This window comes from Crocuta crocuta, unplaced genomic scaffold (assembly GCF_008692635.1).
Source record: "Crocuta crocuta isolate KB4526 unplaced genomic scaffold, BGI_CrCroc_1.0 scaffold193, whole genome shotgun sequence".
In the NCBI taxonomy this organism is placed as follows: Eukaryota; Metazoa; Chordata; class Mammalia; order Carnivora; family Hyaenidae; genus Crocuta; species Crocuta crocuta.
The window spans coordinates 376347-395725 of NW_027529624.1; the positions used below are offsets into that span (position 1 = coordinate 376347).

Below are 19379 nucleotides of genomic sequence, written 5' to 3' on the forward strand. Positions count from 1 at the left end.
TGACCAGCCCCCATCCAGGAGCCCACCAGGCATCATCTTGGTAAAGCAAAAAACACTGCTGTTACCTAGAAAATTCCAAGGGATTTAGGAGCTCTGTGTCAAGAACCGGGTCAAAGACCCAATATTGCAACCACAGAAGCTCTGTGTGCTCTGGTCACTCAGGAAATTACAAGATTTTTAGGAGCTTTGTGCCAGGAACCAGGGCAGAAACAAATATACATTTTTTCCTATTATCTCACAGCTGTCTGTGACAAGCGTCTTGCCAAACAGCTGGACTGGTTATCAGCAAATTCAGACAAACTATTCGTAAAGCCAATGGCAACTAAAAGCCAGTGCCAAAAATGAAACTCTAACTGCAGATCTCGGAGGAGGCCGTGAGTCTACCGAATGGAACGCATATACCATATGCATCCTCGTGGTCCCAAAGCAACGAGTCAGCCTGCATTCCATACACAAGCCCTAAGCCAGATTTCAAGCGCAGCCATTTAGGATGAAGAGATTGTGTTCAAGCAGCTGCTAACCTACCCGGCACGGTGCACCCTGGATCGAGCGGCAGTGCAGTGAGTGAGCTTTCTAAGCAGCGTCAAGAGGCCAGGCAAAAAGAGCTTAAGAGAGAGGCTGAAGGGCAGGTGGGAATATCTTGGGACAGGAAGCGCTTTCGATGTCCCTCTGGTCTTCACAGCCTGCTCTGCACGGCCAGGCTCTCTCCAGACAAGCACGGAGTTACTCCAGCCCGGGAGCGGATCTCCCACATGCTGAATTCCTAAGCTTCCCCACTCGTTCTAGAAACCTGCAGTTGTGAGGGGACGGAATCATTCATTCATTCACTCATCCATTCATTCAAACACGTGTTAGGCATTGTCTTTGTCAGACTCCGTGCAGGATGCCAAGAGTGTGGGAATTCTCAGGACTCTACTCAAGTGTAGAACACAGAAATGTTAACAGATTGTTATAGGATAATTAAAATATACACAAAGATGAAACACCAGACTATCCCTGGGAAAGGAGTGATCCAAGTCAGAAGCTGGAGAAACGGAGAGAAGGCGAGGGACTGGAGCAGCGGCTCTCAATCAGGGGTGATTTCATTCCCAGTGGACAGATCTCCACAAAAAAGAATTGTCCAGCTCAAAAATGCCTGAATGGGAGAAATGCCAAGGAGGTAGAACCTATGCCTCTTGGTAACTGATTGATGGATGAGGAAGAGGAAATGAGGAGGCGAGGAAGACTGGCACGTTCCCAGCTTGGGGGAATGGCAGCTGGAGACGGCCCATTACCAGGGGTCAGGGAATCCGGAACAGAAACAGGTTTCTGGAGGGGTCATGACTTCAGTAGGGGACATGCCTAATTAAGTTCACATGGGACATCAGAGGAAGATGGAGAAGTGGGTCTAGAACCCTACTACTCAAAATGTTATGTGTGGACCAGCAGCACAATACTACGTGACTACGTGGGAGCCTGCTAGAAACTCAGTGTTTCACTCAGCCATTCTGCATTTCGAGAAGCCAGTGATTCACGTGCACATTCACACTGGAGAAGCACTCATCTAGAGCACAAGGGACAGTGTGAAGTAGAACTGTAGCTTTGGGGAAGGAGGGTTTCTTACATTATTGCTTATTCCTCCAGCAACCCTGAGATGTGGATATGATCAGGGCTGCTGGTTGGACAGTGTCTGTCTGGATATACAGGTTGTGCACTGCACAAAGGTGCTCAGTTCAGGATGGAACTGACATCTGGCATTTACCCTGAATGAAGGGGTGAATTTCCCTTACTCTGCTTGCCAAGGTGCGGGCACAGGGGCTGTGATCACCCAGAAGTTTTCTGTTCTACTTTGCAGAAAAAGGAGCAGTTTCCACGATACAACGGTCATCATAGTCTCCTCACAGAAAAGCCCTGTGGCCTAGCAGTCGCCATGGATATAATTGAGTTCTACACCCCCTTATCTGCCGTTTTGAAACCTATAAACCTTAAAAACCAGAAGTCTTTTTATAGATTTACAGCAGGCTCACTTGGCAGCGAAACCTGACCTAAACTAACATGAGACTAATTACAGTCTTTATTTATCCTGCTTACTGTAAACAGTCATACGTTTCCCTGCAGAAATATTAACGTGTTTTATGATGGTATACAGCCTTGCACCCTCTTGGAGTATTAGGTAACACATGCTGTTTGCGTGGCGTTATTTTTCTGAAATCTGACAATTTCTGAATTCTAAAACACACCTGGTCCAAGCGTTGCCGATAAGAACTGGCAACTTGTACTACCCTAATTTTACAGATGGGGAAAGTAGGGCTCACAGAGACCACCTACGTGAGGGAGCCAAGGTCCAAACCTTCTGCTCTCTCCGCACCATGCTAATTCCAAGAAGCTTATGGAGTACGATTCTGGTCGGTGCACCGTCCAGCCCCACCCCATACAGATAGATGTGTATTTTCAGACAGAAACCTGGGCAAGAGATGCCAGGGTCTGTGTTCTGTTCCAGCCTGTCGTGACAGAATGCTAGTCCCTGAACTTGAACCACTCATTTCCAAATAAGCCTCCAGGTGTTCTGACAGCACTTAGCCCAAAGCCAGGCACCCCATGCAGGAAGTGTCCATCCCCGGCAGACACAGAAAATCCCGGCGATTTCGCAAAAAATAAAAAGAAAAGAAAAGAAAAAATGAAAGCAAGCGAATTCTCGTCGGACCTGTGATTGATACAATACAAATGAGAGCAGAACAGCAGGGACCACATTCTGCCGCACTATTCTTATTCTGCAGTTGGAGATCTCCGGCAGCAGCGGCGGGATCCAAATGCCAATTCCTTCTTGAAAAGATATTTGTGTGCTTTGGAGAACACAGCGCCTGTCAGCTCTTCCCAACCAGGGGCTGCTTCTGATTCCTCGGCTCCTTCAACAAAGAACAGGCTTTATTCTCACACCAGAAAATGAAGCTGGAGCTAGAAATGATTAGCCCTATAAGAATCGGCGAATCATCCTCTCTGAAATTTTGCAAACTCTACAATGACGCTTCTGAGATATTCTTGTATCTGTGTTCTTCACTCCTGAGCTCACAATGTTGGGATGTGTTGCCACGAGGTAGATGCTGGAAATCTGGCATCTTGTCACTCAAATCCATGATTACCGATTCTCTAGTTAAATGAACTTAGGCTCTTTAATAAAAAGAAAGTTTTTTCAAGAACACCTTATTTGAAAATATTTCAGCAAATACTACATCAAAATAATTTTCAGATTCATTTCTGATTCTTACCATTGTGTACACATGAATTAGACACTTTGTGTATTTAGCGACAACTTATTCTATATACACTTTTACATACCTTGTCTGGAGAAATGCTCATTCAAATTTTTTGCCCATTTTGAGAATTGGCATGTTCTTCTTGGTATCAATTTGTAGGATTTCTTTATAAATGTTGCATGGAAGCCCTTTATCAGAAACGTGTTTTGCAAATCTTCTCTTCCAGTCTGTTGGTTGCCTCTTCGTCTTCCTAATAGTATCTTTCCAAGATGAAAACATTTTAATTTTGATGAAGTCCAACGTATGGATGTTTATTTTGTGGCAGATTGTGTCCCATGTGACCTTTGCCACTCCCTAAAGACTTTAAGATTTTCTCCCGAGGTTTCATACAGAGGTGTTAAGGCTTCAGCTCTCACGTTCCAGTCTACATCCATTTAGCTAATTTTGTGTATGGTATGAAGGGTCCTAGTTAAGACCATTTGGATACTCTGCTTCTTGAGTGCCATTTGTGGGAAAAATTTTTCTCCTGTTCGCGCTTTGTCAAAAACCAAGTGACCATGTATAAGTGGGTATCTCTCTGGATTCTATTCTATTCCGTTGACATCACACTGTTGTAATTAGTACAGTTCCATAGTTAGCCTTGATATCATGTAGGATCGTTTCCTCCAGCAGGTTTGTTTATTGCAATGGCTCTAAACTCTAACACAAGGTTTAATAGAGGTGGTTAGAAGGAAAGAACTCCATTTTTTGACTATAGCGTATGATGCCAGCTAGAGATCTTCTGGAGATGCCCTGTAGCAGCAAACTGGGATAGCCAGTTAGCTATTTTGTTAAGGATTTTGCATCTATGTTCATGGGAAATACTGTCCTGTAGTTTCCTTTTCTTATAATGTCTTCATCTGGTTTTGATGTCAGGAGAATGCTGACCTCATAACATGACTCAGGAAGGGCTCCTTCTTGTATTTTCTGGAAGAACCTGTGTAGACATTGCAAGATTTCTTCCTCAGATATTAAATAGAATTCACCTGTGAACCCATCTGAACTGGGAATTTTCATTGCAGGAAGACCTTTAATTACAAATTCATTTTGCTACATAGATATGTGGCTAATTAAGCTAACTTTTCTTGGCTGAGTTTTCGTGGTAAAAAGTCATTTAAGATGGTTGTAGCCTGGTTTTCATCCTAGGACTAATTAAACCCCATTTGGAGGATACGGCCTTTCCAAGGACCCTACTTAGTGCCCTGAATATTCAGTGGGAACTTTCTCTCCACTGGAGGAGATGCGAATAATAATCCCCAGCACTGTGTGACTTCTGGGATTATTACTTTATCCTTGGGAGTTGTTCTTGTCTGGCCTTATGGGGTTTTACTCTACACAGGCACTCATGGGCATTTAGTCAAAGACCCAGAAAGACCCCTATCTACACTCTGGAAGCTCTTTCTCAGCATGGCTCTCCTCACTCGGGTGCCCTACTTTGTCAATCCTGGCCACACTGGCATCCCAGGGCATCAGTCCATCTCCTCAACTCACAGGGACTGGTGGGCTGAGTCTGGGATTCTCCGCAGTGAGCCGCACCCTGGGAATTACCTCCTGACAGATGGTCTTGGCAATGGCGGACCTCACTTCAACTGTTCTCTTTCCTCAAGGATCGCAGTCAGTTTCAGCCTGGTGTCTGAAAACAGTTGATTCTTAGACTTTGTCCATTTTTCTAGGTTGTGTGTGTGGGAAGGTAATTCTGGACCATGAGGGATAAACAATGCAGATATGTGCTTGTCACTTCAATAGCTGTAGCTTTATATTTAATTAATCCCTTCACACTGCGAATTTGGAGTATTTCTCTAATTTTTTTAAAAAAAATTATAAAGAGTGCCAATATGAACATTGTTAAGAAAAAAAAAAAAACCAAAGTTTTTTTTAAAGGATAGTTCCTTGAGATTCAGCAGGGTTACCAGAACAAAGGATTTGAACAGTTTCATGGTTCTGGTTGGGATATTTCTTTACTGGCCCCAGACAGAAGAATCCCATTTACGGGGTCACTAGGCAATTGTAATATGAATACATATTTCTTTCTGATTGCCAGCACTGGACTTTATCACTTTATTTTTGTTAGTTGAAACCATGATTAACGGTGCCTAGAAGGTACTTCAATTTAGTATTTTTTTTCTTAATCCGTTAGGAAAATTGTGCATTTTCCCATCAGATAATCCAATATCTGAATTTTCTCCTGTTGACACTTTGTGTTCATCAGCCTCAATGGCGCATCGAGAGAACTATGTATGTTTTCCATCATAGGAGCTCATTCCATCATGTAGGATAGCAGGTTCTCATCAGCTGTGCTCCTCAGAGCGTTTAGTTTACAGGGCACTTTGTCTTGTAAGCGTGTCTCCTTTAGCAGCAGATAATTAGGTTTTGTTCATAATTTTGTCAGTGGCTCTTTACCAGATTTCAATATAACCAATTTAAACATAAGTGATGCATCTAGATTTTTGTCACCACTTTATAAATATATTTTTAATCACTACAGTGGCTTGCTCTCTCTTTTTATTTGCAGGGTGAACTGTAATGTCTCAGTTTCACTTCATTCTGCTCTCAAGCTGTAAGACTTAAATTCCACAAGTGGTGCATTGTTACCCCACATTCCTAGTGTCTGCCATGGTGTCTGGCACACTGATTTATTCATTTAAAATATAATCGCAGGTGTTTTTAAGTTTATTTAGTTTTGAAAGAGAGCGAGAGTAGGCGCAGAGGAGGGGCAGAGGGGGTCAGGGACAGAGGATCCGCAGGGGATCTGTGCTGATAGAGAGCCCGATACAGGGCTCGAACTCATGAACTATGAGATCATGACCTGTGCTAAAGTCAGAAGCTTAACTGATTGAGTCACCCAGGTGCCCCGTTTAAAATATAATCATTGGGATCCTACTGTGAATGCAATGGAGACCAGGTATGTGGATTAACCCAGAAATCTGAAATGTCTTTAAGAGGCAGGTTTGTATCTTGTGCTTGTCCGACTTCCGGGCTCCGCTGAGTGGACGTTGGTATGCAGCCACGAACCACTCGATGGAAGTGTCCAGGGCAACCTCTCTTTCGGAAAAGCCCTCATGTCATTCAAACGGGCAGTGCTCCTCATGGAATCCTTGCAGCTGTGGGATGTGGGGCTGACAGCGTGTTGCCCTACCTCTTACAAACCCCCTTTTGGCTTCTAAAAGAAAGATCAACGTGGCCTATGGTAAAGGTCAGGTGAAAGGTCAACTGACATTGAAAGGTCAACCGGCCAACCTGCAGGAATATGGACAACCCCCAGCTCTCAGCCTCAGGCATGTTTTCTCCAGAGCCTTCCTTTGCTCTTCTCTGTAGTTAAAGGGGTGAACTCCAAATTTGTTTTCTTCTTCCACCCCTCAATGTTTTCTTTCTTCTTAAATCCTTGGGAAACCCTCTCTGTTATTCTGATGTTTGAACTCTTCACCCAGCAGCTCTCTGTGAGCAGTGTTCCCACGTGGACGTCCAGGTCGTTCCTTCCCAATCACTCGAGATTGCTGTTCGGGTCACGATATCGATCTTGAATGGTTTCTGATCGCCCCTCCTTTCCCTCTGGAGCTCTCTGGACTGTTGGGAGCTTCTTGTTCTACTCATTTTATCAATCACTTGCCAGGACTCCTGAGGTCTGTCTTGCTCACGTTTGTGATTTGGGCTTGATTTAGGCCCCCATACAGGTGCACCTTCCACCCTGTGACGTGGCTCTACGTGCTGGTGCAACGGCCCTTTTACACTTTTGCAGAACTGCCAAGCACCCTGTTCACACAAAATCCCATGCAGATGTGCAGTCTACAGAGGAGACACATGGGGGCGCCTGTGTGGCTCAGCGTCCAACTTTGGCTCAGGTCATGATCTTGCAGTTCATGGGTTCGAGCCCCGCTTTGGGCTCTGTGCTGACAGCTCAGACCCTAGAGTCTGCTTCGGATTCTGTGTCTCCCTCTCTCTCTGCTCCTCCCCCGTTTGTGCTGTCTCTCTCATTCTCAAAAATAAATAAACATTAAAAAAATGTTTTTAAAGGAGACACACAAGAGCCTCTTTGGTGATGGTGGTGGAAGGGAGCTGAGGCGGTCTGGAGCTTTCCCAACCACGACACCCGGCAGCGGAGCTCGGAGGATCCAAAGGCTCCACTAAGGATTTTAATCAAGCTGCTCTCGGGTCTGTCCGCCCCCACCCCTTTCACTGCCCAGCACATTCGTGAGCCTCAGCTCTGGGTTTCACGCCTGCTCCACTTTCCTTTTCAACCACCATTTCTGACTTAATCTTTTACATTGACTCATAGCTTATCCTTTATGCTTCCTTGAGGGTCCTTGGAAATCTGGGCAGATTTGGTTAATTAAAAAAAAAAAAAAAAGAGCTATTTATACTTAGGGATTGTGAAGAAGCCAGGAAAGAAGTGTTCGGGATTTTAAAAATACACATATGGGCTTCTTTTTATTTATTAACAGCTTTTATACATTTTCAATATTATTCCTTAAAGCAGCTGTTTCTTGGAGTTCCCTTTCACACCTGCCTGTCACTTCGAATTTCCATTTGTTAATTTACAAATCTGCAGTAGAAGTGATAAAAGCAAACCACAAGGTAATTTTACGGATTTTAAATTTCGCTTCTACATTTCAGAGTCATTCAGAAGCTCTGTGAATACCCAGCTGGGGTCACAGAGAGACCACGAGCTTATTCTCCATTCCCTAAATACTGTTTCTGTGCCATTAATAACAATATAACATCCGCCAAACTCAGATTAGTTATGTTTGTATGTTTTTCCTCCACTAGATTGTGAAACTCTGAAGGGAACATTTTTCTCTTTATCCATTATCATACTTAGTATGAAGCAAGGGGATAAGATATACTTAAATAGGAAAGGCATCATCTATTTATACTTTTTAAAAGTCTTAAGAAATCCTATTTAAAATCAATTATCTTGGCATTGAGGCAAATCTGACACAGACTGACTTAAGGAGGGAAAAGGGAGGGGGCCCTGGGTGGCTCAGCTGATTGAGCCTACAACCTCAGCTCAGGTCATGATCTGGTGGTTTGTGAGTTCGAGCCCCGTGTTGGGCTCTGCGCTGACAGCTCAGAGCCTGGAGCCTGCTTTGGTGTCTGTGTCTCCCTCTCTCTCTGTCTCTTTCCTGCTTGTACTCTGTCTCTCTCTAAAACAAAACAAAACCAAGAAAACACATTTATTAAAAAAAATAAAAATAAAAGAGGGAAAAGGGAATAAGGATTGTGCTCCTTTTTCTAGATGGAAAGAACATCATGTTCACCACCAATATCAAAGAGGGTACATTTTCAGATGAAAAGTGGCTCGTCAAGTTAGGCAAATGGAGAAAAGGCAGGGCTGAGACAACACTGATTACTCTTCAGTGTGGAAACGACAAAGGGGAAAAACATCCAGACGGAACAGCCACGAGGGTAGCTGAGCATCACTGCGTAGTTGGAAGCCATTAGCTCTGCGTTCAGTCTTGGCAAAAAGGATCCAACAATAAACTCAGGCTCACTGTTAAGAATGTGCAGCAATACAGGGGCGCCTGGGTGGCTCAGTATGTGAGGCGTCCGACTTTGGCTCAGGTCATGATCTCACAGCTCATGAGTTCAAGCCCCATCTGGGCTCTGTGCTGACAGCTCGGAGCCTGGACCCTGCTTCGGATTCTGTGTNTCCTGGACACACACTCACCCTTGTCTTGGTCTCATGAGGCCTGAGCTGCCTCACCTGGAATGAAGCACTCGGGGCCTGGGCAGGAACCTGTGGCACAATGAGCAGCTGGTTGGCCTGTATTATTAGGCTGGTGTTATTCAAGGTGCTGGGCAAGGTCATGAGTCAATTCCTACCAGGCTGAGTGTGTCCATTCATTCCTTCTACACACATTTACTAAGACATCAAGAAATATCAAGATAAATACATAACAGTACTGATCCTCAAGTTGGTCACAGATTTTAGGATAATAACAGTAAAATATGGTAATGACATAGCTTAGTATCTTGGGGGGATACCACGTTTAGACAATGACATTTTACTACTGATGTTCGCCAGGCTATGACTATTATGCCTGACACCCAACGTGGGAATCAGCATCCCGCAATATAATGCACACACCACTCAGGATCCCAGAGAAATGACCCCTATACAAATGCCCAATGGTCCATTATCCTAACATGAAACCTACCGGTCAACAAATGAAATGCATGCCTGATCTTAATCTTGAATGTAGCTGTTTAATTAAACCGGGAGGCCATTAGACTGGGGTGTCACTAATGCCATGGCGGCCTATGTAAGCAAACCACAATCTAAGCCTATAAACACCTCAGGTTATAAAATCAAAATGCGAAGCACAACCAGTCACTAACAGCCAACTAAGCTACAGCCGACTGAATAATTTCCTTTCTTTGTTTCCACACTGGACTCTGTGCGTCTTTTCCTATTTCCCATCAGCCAAGCAAATCCTAACCATTTTCAGTTTGGCCCAACCCAATTCAAATCAATTTTTGCTCAAATGCTTAACATTTTTTCAATGCCTCAGTTTATCTTTTTAACAAAGCATACAATTAGGAATCTCCAAATATTTGGGAAAGTCGTCCAAAGCAAGGAGAAAAAAAAAGAGAGGAAAGAGAGATTAAAACAAGCAAAACACCAAGTAGAGCCGTTATCTTCCAGGAGGTAATAGAGGATATTTTATTCATAAAACAAGAAATGCTGAAAAGCAAGGAAAAAAATAGAGAATAAAAAGAACTGTTGGAAATTCAAAGCAGGATGGCCAAAATAAATTCAATTAAAGGATAAGGAGATGAGGAAATCTCACAGGAAGAAGATAAAAAGAAAGATGAGACAGGTAGCTAATCTACGCAAGAGGTAACATTTCCAACTCAAAGGAATTCCAGGAAGATAAAACAGTGAGTAGAAAACTGTCAAAAATAGTGGACATTTTTCTAGAGGCAAGGGAAGGACTCTGTTCAGCACAATGAATAAAACAGGCCTCCGCCAAGCGGCACAGACCACTATAAAATTTTGTAACACCAGGAACAAAAGCTCCAGGTAATAGAAAATGAAGGCAAGTAGAAAAACGAAAGTACCATATAATGAGGATGGCAAGGAGGAAAAATGGCAATATAACAGTGTTTTCTGATTGAAGATGAGAGTTTACCACTGTGTTTTGCAAGAAACCCACTCAGAAAAGGGAGAGCAAAAAAGAATTAAAGAGAATAGAGTCATGAAATTGCTGAGAATTGAAAAGGGCATGGACATCTACATTCTTAAATTGTGGGGGTGCCTGGGTGGCTTAGTCGGTTAAGTGTCCAACTGTCACTTGGGTCATGATCTTGTGGTTCGTGGGTTCGAGCCCCGCATCGGGCTCTGTGCTGATGGCCAGCTCAGAGCCTGCAGCCTGTTTCAGAGCCCTGACTCCCTCTATCTCTGACCCTCCCCTGCTCACGCTATCTCTCTCCTGGAAATAAATAAAACATTAAAAAATTTTTTTTTAAAAATTGTGAATACCAGGCGGGTGGAAAGGGAAGGAGCCCTTCCCAAGGCGCACAGCAGAGCTCTTGCTTCGAGTGCCCTTGGAGTCAGATGGTGCAGAGGACAGACAGGGGATGAAGAGCAGTCATTGATGGAAACTATAGAAGAACATCAAGTTTTTCTTGTTTTCAACACCCTCACCCCTCCGAGTGATGGTGGGCTTTGCTCCCCAGACTGAAATCTGAGGAAAGTGCTCCCCACATTGGACCAGGACAACATAGGGCTCCTACAGTGGTGGTTGAGTTCTCGAAGTAGAGAAAGCCATCCTCATTTGGACGTTTTGGGGGAAAAAGTTCAGTGTATCTGCCTGCTCTTAACATGAGGATGCTTTAGTGAAAGCTTTTAGTGAAGTCTACCATTGGCTGTGCCCAGCAGCCCCCACCAAAAGCTGTGTGCACACAAACACACACGTGCACACACACACACACACACACACACACGGTATAAGTCGGCCCACTCGTTCAGGAAAGAGGCCACTGAAGACAGAGAAAATCACGCCAACTACCTAAATGAATGAACCAGTGTTTCACTATTAAACATAGCAGGAAACTAACAGTCATAGGGCCTGCAGGGAAAGGCTCCCGCATGAAGGAGAAACAGATTAAAATCATGGATGCTGTGTACCGATCAGGGCTAAAAGCTGCAAAGCACGGCATCCACTCTACCTGCATGTATACATGTATTCAGTGGGTGTTTAAAGACTTACTGTGAGCCGGGCACTATCTAGGTTTGGGGGTATGGCAATGGACAAAGCAGAGAGAATCCCTTCCCAAAGTCAGGTGTGTCCAGCCCTTCTAGCTGAAGGACAGCACGTGCAAAGGCCCCTGAGATGCGCTCAGACTTTGACTCTGCCCAGGATGGCTTGGGAAGAGAGCAAAGGGAAGTGTGCTAGGAGAGAAAGTCACCACGCATGCCTTCCAAGTCATTATAAGACTGCCTCGGGACACCTGGGCACCTCAGTAGGTTGAGCGTCTGACTCTTGATTTTGTCTCAGGGCATGAGCCCAGGGTGGTAGGATCAAGCCCCGCATCAGCGCAGAGCCCATTTAAGATTCCCTCTCTCTGGGCACCTGGGTGGCTCAATCGGTGAAGCATCATCTGACTTCGGCTTAGGTCATGATCTCACGGTTTGTAGGTTGGAGCCCTGCAGGTGGGTCTGTGCTGACAGCTCTGAGCCTGGAGCCTCCTTTGGATGGTGTCTCCCTCTCTTTCTGCCCCTGCCCTGTGCTCGCTCGCTCTCTCTCTCTCTCAAAAATAAACGAACATTAAAAAAAAAAATTCTCTTCTTCTCCCCTCCCCCCTTTCTAAAATTAAAAAAAAAAAAAGACGGTCTTTACTAGGGAGATGAGGAAACATTAGAGTTTTAAGCAAAGGAGAAAAATGATCTCTTTAAATCGGTCACTCTGGCTTTGGACTAGAGAGGGATAAAAACGGAGAAAGGGAGACACATGGGGGACACTACGCCAATCATCCATATCAGAGAGGACAGTGGTTTCGTCCAGGGTGATCGTAGCAGAGAGGGTGAGAAATGGGCCGATCTTAGAAATCCTGCGAAGGTCGCGCTGACAAGGAGTGCCGATGGTTTGGTTATCAGTCGTGAGAGAGGAGGGGATGCCAAGGATGAGGCCCCAAGCTTCTGGCCTCAGGGGCTGGAAGAAGGAGGTAGTCATTTGCTGAGATGAGGGAGACTGAGACGAGAGCACATTGGGGGCACGACTAAGGGTCAGGAGTCTAGTTTTAGACAAGTTAAATTTGTGATACCTGCACTGTTTAGCTGTTGCTGCACAACAAATTACTCCAAACTTAGTGGCCGAAAGACATCCAACATTTTAAAAAATTTCTTTGTAAAAATTAACGCACTGTGTCATGTACATTTCAGGTGTGCAATATAGTGATTCGACAATTCCATTCATTACCCAGCTCATCACAACACGTGTACGCTTAAACCCCATCTCCCATTTCCCCCGTCCCCCCAACTACCGCCCCTCTGGTAACCATCAGTTTGTTTTCTGTCATTAACAGTCTGTTCCTTGAGGCACCTGGGTGGCTCAGTCAGCTGAGTGTCCGACTTCAGCTCAGGTTATGATCTCACTGTTCCCAAGTTCGAGCCCCGCCTCAGGCTCTATGCGAACAGCTCAGAGCCTGGAGCCTGGAGCCTGTTCCAGATTCTGTTGTCTTTTTTCTTTCTGCCCCTCCCCTGCTCACCATGTCTCTCTGTCTCTCTGTCTCTCTCTCTCTGCCCCTTCCCTGCTCTTGCTGTCCCTCTTTCTCCCTCAAAAATAAACATTTAAAAAAATGTCTGTTTCTTGGTTTGTCTCTTTTTCATCTCTTTGTTCGCTTGTTTTGTTTCTTAAATTCCACATGAGTAAAATCATATGGTATTTGTCTTTCTCTGACTTATTTCACTTAGCATAATATATTCTAGCTCCATCCATATTGTTGCAGATGCCAAGATTTCATCCTTGAAATATTCCATTGTGTGTGTGTATATATATATATATACACATACATACACACACACACACACATATATATATACCATAAATTCTTTATCCGTTCATTTGAATCAGTGTTTTCACATTCCTTGGGTAAATACTCAGTAGTACAATTACTGGATCATAGATAATTCTGTTTTTAACTATTTCAGTAACTTCTATACTGTTTTCCACAGTGACTATACCAGTTTGCAATCCCACCAACTTTTTGTTTACATCCTTGCCAACATCTGTTATTTCTTGTGTGACTGGCTTTAGCCATTGACTAATGTCTGTTCATGTCTTCTGACCATTTTTTAATCGGATTATTTGGGTTTTTTAGTATCGTGTTGCATAAGTTCTTCATAGATTTTGGATATTAACCCCTTATCAGATATATCATTTGCAAATATCTTCTCCCATCCAGTAGGTTGTCTTTTTGTTTCGTTGACTGTTTCTTTTGCTGTGCAGAAGCTTTTTATTTTGTTGTAGTCCCAAAAGTTTAATTTTGCTTTTGTTTCCCTTGCCTTTGAAGACATATCTAGAAAAATGTTGCTGTGGCTGATATCAGAGAAATTACTGCCTCTGTTCTCTTCTAGGGTTTTTATGATTTCAGTCTCCCATTTGGGGCTTTAATCCATTTTGAGTTTATTTTTGTGTATGGTATGAGAAAGTGGTCCAGTTTACCCAGTACCATTTGTTGAAGAGACGGTCTTTTCCCCATTGCATATATTGCCTCCTTTGTTATAGGTTAATTGAGCATATAATCGTGGGTCTATTTCTCAGCTCTCTATTCCATTCTATTGATCTCTGTGTCTATATTTGTGCCAGTGCCATACTGTTTTGATTACCATAATTTTGTACTATATTTTGAAACGTGGGATTGTGATGCCTCCAGTTTTGTTCTTTTTCAAGATTACTTTGCCTACTTAGGATCTTTTGTGGTTCCATACAAATTTTAGGATTCTTTGTTCTGAATCTGTGAGAAATGCTATTGAACACCAAACGTTTATTATGTCACAGTTTCAGCGAGTCAGATATCAGGCACTGTTTAGCTGGGTGCTTCTGGCTCAAGGTTTCTCCTGAGATTGCCATCAGGCTCCTGGCTAGCGCAGTGGTCTCATCTGAAAGCTCAAATGAAACTGAGGGGGACTACTTCCTAGCTTACTCACATGGATTTTTGTAGGCCGTGAAACCTTGCCACATAGGCCTCTTCACATGGCTGCTTTATGACATGGTAGTTGGTTTTTTCCCCAGGGTGAATGATCTAAGAGTGAACCAGAGACAGCAAGCACCCAAAACAGAAGCCATGCTCTTATTACAGGATCTGAAAGGTGACATCCCCTTATGTCTGCCATATTCTAATCATCAGAAGTGAGCCAATATGCCCAGCCTGCCCACACTCAGTGAACGAGGATTATACAAGATCATGGATACCAAGAGGTGGGGTTCATATGGCAAGGCCATACGAACAGTTTGAGAAAACAATCTGAAATAGGGGGAATAAATCCAGCTGAAAAGTCATTATCAGGAAAAGTACTCAAAATCGGGTGTTAAGCATCTTAGACAATCTTTTTTTTTTTAAATAGTTTATGTAATGTTGGTTTCCATACAACACTCAATGCTCATCCCCACAAGTGCCCTCCTCCATGCACATCGCCCCCCTCCCCCTCCCCCCACAACAGTCCTCAGTTTGTTCTCAACATTCAAGACTCTCTCATGGTTTGCCTCCCTCCCTCTCCCCCCTCTATTTCTCCCCTTCTTCTCTCCCTGCTCTATTTCCCCCCTTCTTCTCCCCCATGGTCCTCCATTAAATTCCTCCTAATCCTCTTATACGTGCAAACATAGGTATCTGCCCTTCTCTGCCTGACTTATTTCACTCAGCAAAACACCCTCAAGGTCCATCCATGTTGCTACACATGGCCAGATTTCATTCTTTCTCATTGCCATGTAGTATTCCATTGTATAGATAAACCACATCTTTTTGATCCATTCATCAGTTGATGGATCCAAAATCTATAAGGAACTCACCAAACTCCACATCCGAAAAACAAACAATCCAGTGAAGAAATGGGCAGAAGACATGAACAGACACTTCTCCAAAGAGGACATCCAGATGGCCAACAGACACATGAAACAATGCTCAGCATCCCCCCTCATCAGGCAAATACAAATCAAAACCACACTGAGATACCACCTCATGTCTGTCAGAGTAGCGAAAATGAGCAAATCAGAGAACTCTAGATGCTGGCAAGGATGTGGAGAAATGGGCACCCTCCTACACTGTTGGTGGGAATGTAAACTGGTGCAGCCCCTCTGGAAAACAGTGTGGAGATTACTCAAAAAATTAACACTAGAACTCCCCTAGGACCCAGCAATAGTACTGCTAGGAATTTACCCAAGGGATATAGGAGTGCTGATGCATAGGGGCACATGCACCCCAATGTTCATAGCAGCACTCTCAACAATAGCCAAAGCATGGAAAGAGCATCTTAGACAATCTCTTAAAGAACTAGAGGAATCAACTCTGAGCAGAGTCTCCAGGAACGTCTCCCATAGACCTAGTCTGGTAAGGGATCCGCTATGGCCCCTGCTGCAGATTCCAGAGAAATTGTGCTGCTGTGTCCCCCACTCCCTGCAGTGCAAAATAGATGTCAGGTGTCCTGACCATTTCCTCCTGCAACTAACTTTCGAATCAAACTTCTCACAGGAGCATATTCTGAATGGCTGAACCAAAGTCTATGTCCTAATTACAGGGAGTTACAAAATGTGTTGTTTTTAAAGGTCAATGATGGGAGGGTATAATTAATATCATGGAAAAGGACTAAAATGCAAGGAGATTGTTGAAAAGAAGTGAGACATCTATACAGGACTATAGTTCTTCTACATTCTAGAAGGAACTGAGATAATTCAGCAGAAATTGTAGATCATAAAACAAATCTAAGCACTACAAAGAGATATGGATAGTTATTACATCCATTAAAAACTCCAAATTGCTAACCAAATGAAGCACAGAACCAGAAATTATGTGTGATAATTAACGACATGAATGCAGAAATTTAGAATGTAATAAATCATGTGGAAGAAATAGATGAGAAAATCTCTCTGAATGTAGAACCAAAAAAAAGCACAAAGAGAAAATCTGAGGAAAAAAGAAACACGTCGTCTTAATTCAAAAGGACCTACATTTAACCAAGACCACTGAGAAAAAGAACGTAAACAGCATAAAATTAATTTGAAAACATTTAAAAATTCCCAGAACTAAAAGAAGATACTTGAAGGTCTTCCAATTATCAAGTTCATGGAGTACAAAAAGACTCACACAGTTATAATATCATGACACATCAGAACAGCCAGGATGAATGTAAGATGATGATGATGATGATAAAAACTGGTTTTTTAAGGGAGCTGACACTTCCATAGGGCTTACTACCTGCAGGCACCTGCTTCACTTCATATATATTAGCTAAGTGATTGAATCCTCACAACACTCCTTTGATTTATCATCATTACCACCAGTTATTGGGTGAAAGTACTGAGAAACTTACCCATGGCTGCAGCTAGCAGGTGGCAGGAGCTGGGGCTCAAGCCAGCAGCTGGGCTTAGGACTGCTGCTTCCTTTTCAGTGACCCTTAAATTCTAGATGGCGGTAGAGAAAGGTCTTCAAAGTTCTGGAGGAAAAGGATTATAAATGTAGAATTAATCAAAACATTGATTAGATATTAGGGGAGCATAATACATTTTCAGACAATGCAAGAACTCGGATGCACAAAAACTCATTTTCAGACATGCAAACACCATGGTGCTTTTTTGGTTGTTGTTGTTTTTAAAGTAATTTAGGGATCTACTGCGGCAAAAGGAAAAATACATTGAGGCAACTGGGTGGCTCAGTCAGTTAAGCCTCCAACTCTTGATTTCTGTTCAGGTCATGATCTCACGGTTTGTGGATTCCAGCCCTGTAATGGGCTCCACAGGACAGTGTGGTGCCCACTTGGGATTCTTTCTCTCTCTGTCTCTCTCTCTCTCTCTGTCTCTCTCTCTCTCCCCCTGACCTCTCCCTGCTCTCTCTCTCCCTCCCTCCCTCTCTCTCAATAAACAAACAAACTTAAAAAAAAAAAAAAAAGGAATGGGGTGCCTGCTTGGCTCAGTTGGTTAAGCATCCAACTTCAGCTCAGGTCATAATCTCTCAGTTCATGAGTTTGAGCCCCACTTTGGACTCCGTGCTGTCAGTGTGGAGCCTGATTCGGATCCTCTGTCCCAACCCCCCAGCCCTCCTTCCCCACTGGTTCTCGTTCTCTCTCAAAATTAATAAACTTAAAAAATTTAAAAGAAAAAAGGAAAAATACATTGAAGAAAGACAATGCATCAGCCCCAAGAGCAGTGAAACAAACTAAAGAGGGCAAGGAAATGTAATCCCAGGATAACTTCTATGCAAATGGTCCTAGAAAGAAACCCGTGTACATGCACGTATTCAAAATGTATTCAACAGCTGGAAGATATTAACGATAGGGTAATTTTTTCTCTCAAGAAAGAAGATAATTTTTAAACACCAGGGAGGAAAAACTGTACAAGAGTGTTCATTCCAAAAGTAAAACAAACTACGACACCCAGCGTGTCTTCTCAGTGACATTAATGTTTCAGTGACATAAACAGTTCAGTATTTGATGGCCTTTAAGGGAAGAGAATGGATTTGCCCTTGACTCTCACAATCTCCCCTTGAGAGGTGTGTCTGCCATAGGACAGATTTCCTATTCTGTGCATCCAGTCAGCCTGCCCCAGTCCTGCATTAAACGCGGTTTATTTAAACATAACTTTCTAAACTCTGTTTCCCTTGTTAAAATCAAAAACAAACAGAGACAGGCCTTGCAAATTCCCTGAGCAGACAAAACCAGTTAGTCATACAAGCAGAGCTTAATTTAGCTTATTTTGCAAGGCTAACTTGACCTGGGTTATTTCTTGCTTATGCCTCTGGAAATCATGAGCAAAACTTAAACTGCTTTCCTAGCTTGACATGCCCTAACTACTGGCCAGTTCCCTATCATTTGGGAGAATTCTAATATTGTAAACAGTCACCGTAAAGGATGGACAGGCACTGCTTTCTCATTACAGAGGCTGCTTTGTGACAGTCTCACCCCCGAGCCTCACACTGTGTTTTGGTTTGCGAGCTCCCGGTTTGCAAACCGTCCTTTGTGCTGTGTGCACAATAAATTTTTACTAATCGCATTTCTGAACCTTTGATGTTGTTTAGATAAACATGATAAAATAACACAGTTAACAGCACTTGGAGAAAGAGGGAGGTGTCAAGGAGCACGCAAGGGTGCTGATGTCTTTATCTTACGTTTTGGTAGGAAACCAACACCTAGAGATTAGGGACTGAGAAACAAAAGTTTAAGCATAGAAGAATAAGAACCAAAATAAGAACCAGTCATTAAAAAAACACAACCAGGGGCACGTGGGTGGCTCAGTCGGTTAAGCATCCGACTTCCGCTCGTGATTTCGTGGTTCATGAGTTCCAGCCCCACATGGGGCTCTCTGCCGTTGGCATGGAGCCAACTTCGGATCTTCTGTCTCCCTCTCTGCCCCTCCCCTGCTCACACTCTCCCTCTCAAAAATGAATATTTAAATAAATAAAAAACACAACAAAATCAGGAGGAGGGAGCCGGAAAAGGAGATCATGTAAGTGAATCAAGCTATAGATGTTTCACATTGGCGATTAGTAGATAATTGTTGAAAACCAAGAAATCGTGAAGCAGAGGTACAAGCACGTAGTTCAAAGCTGCAAGACAGCATGGAAAAGCCGGCCCTGAGAATCGAGGTGGCTTACCTGTGAGCAAGGGCGCGGGGGATGCGGAGCAAGACTGAATCTCCATGTTGTTTGAATTGTAATGGTTTAATCCAACACTGTTTAAATGTCTCACTGCTTAATTGTTTGAATTTCCGCATGCATCTTGAACAATCCAAAAAGGGTGATGCTCGCACCAAAAAAAACCCAAAAAAACCAGGGAGATGTGCAACCAGAGCCCACCACACTCATAAGCACCGGCCACCTTAATCCCACTTTAAAACTTCTTCGGGCAAGGAACTCGATTCCAAGAGGCAGACTTTTCTGTTTGGAGCCAATTTACATTTT

General features: G+C 43.4%; 1 protein-coding gene across 1 annotated transcript in view; it reads right to left on the bottom strand.

The window, feature by feature from the left end:
* SLC41A2 (solute carrier family 41 member 2) overlaps positions 1–19379 on the bottom strand; it is a 186781-nt gene that overhangs the window by 43280 nt on the left and 124122 nt on the right. The window contains exon 11 of the mRNA XM_077761993.1: positions 16798–16920. Within this exon, the coding sequence (XP_077618119.1) occupies positions 16882–16920 (39 nt within the window). The 3' untranslated portion in view covers positions 16798–16881. The remainder of the gene's footprint in view (positions 1–16797; positions 16921–19379) is intronic.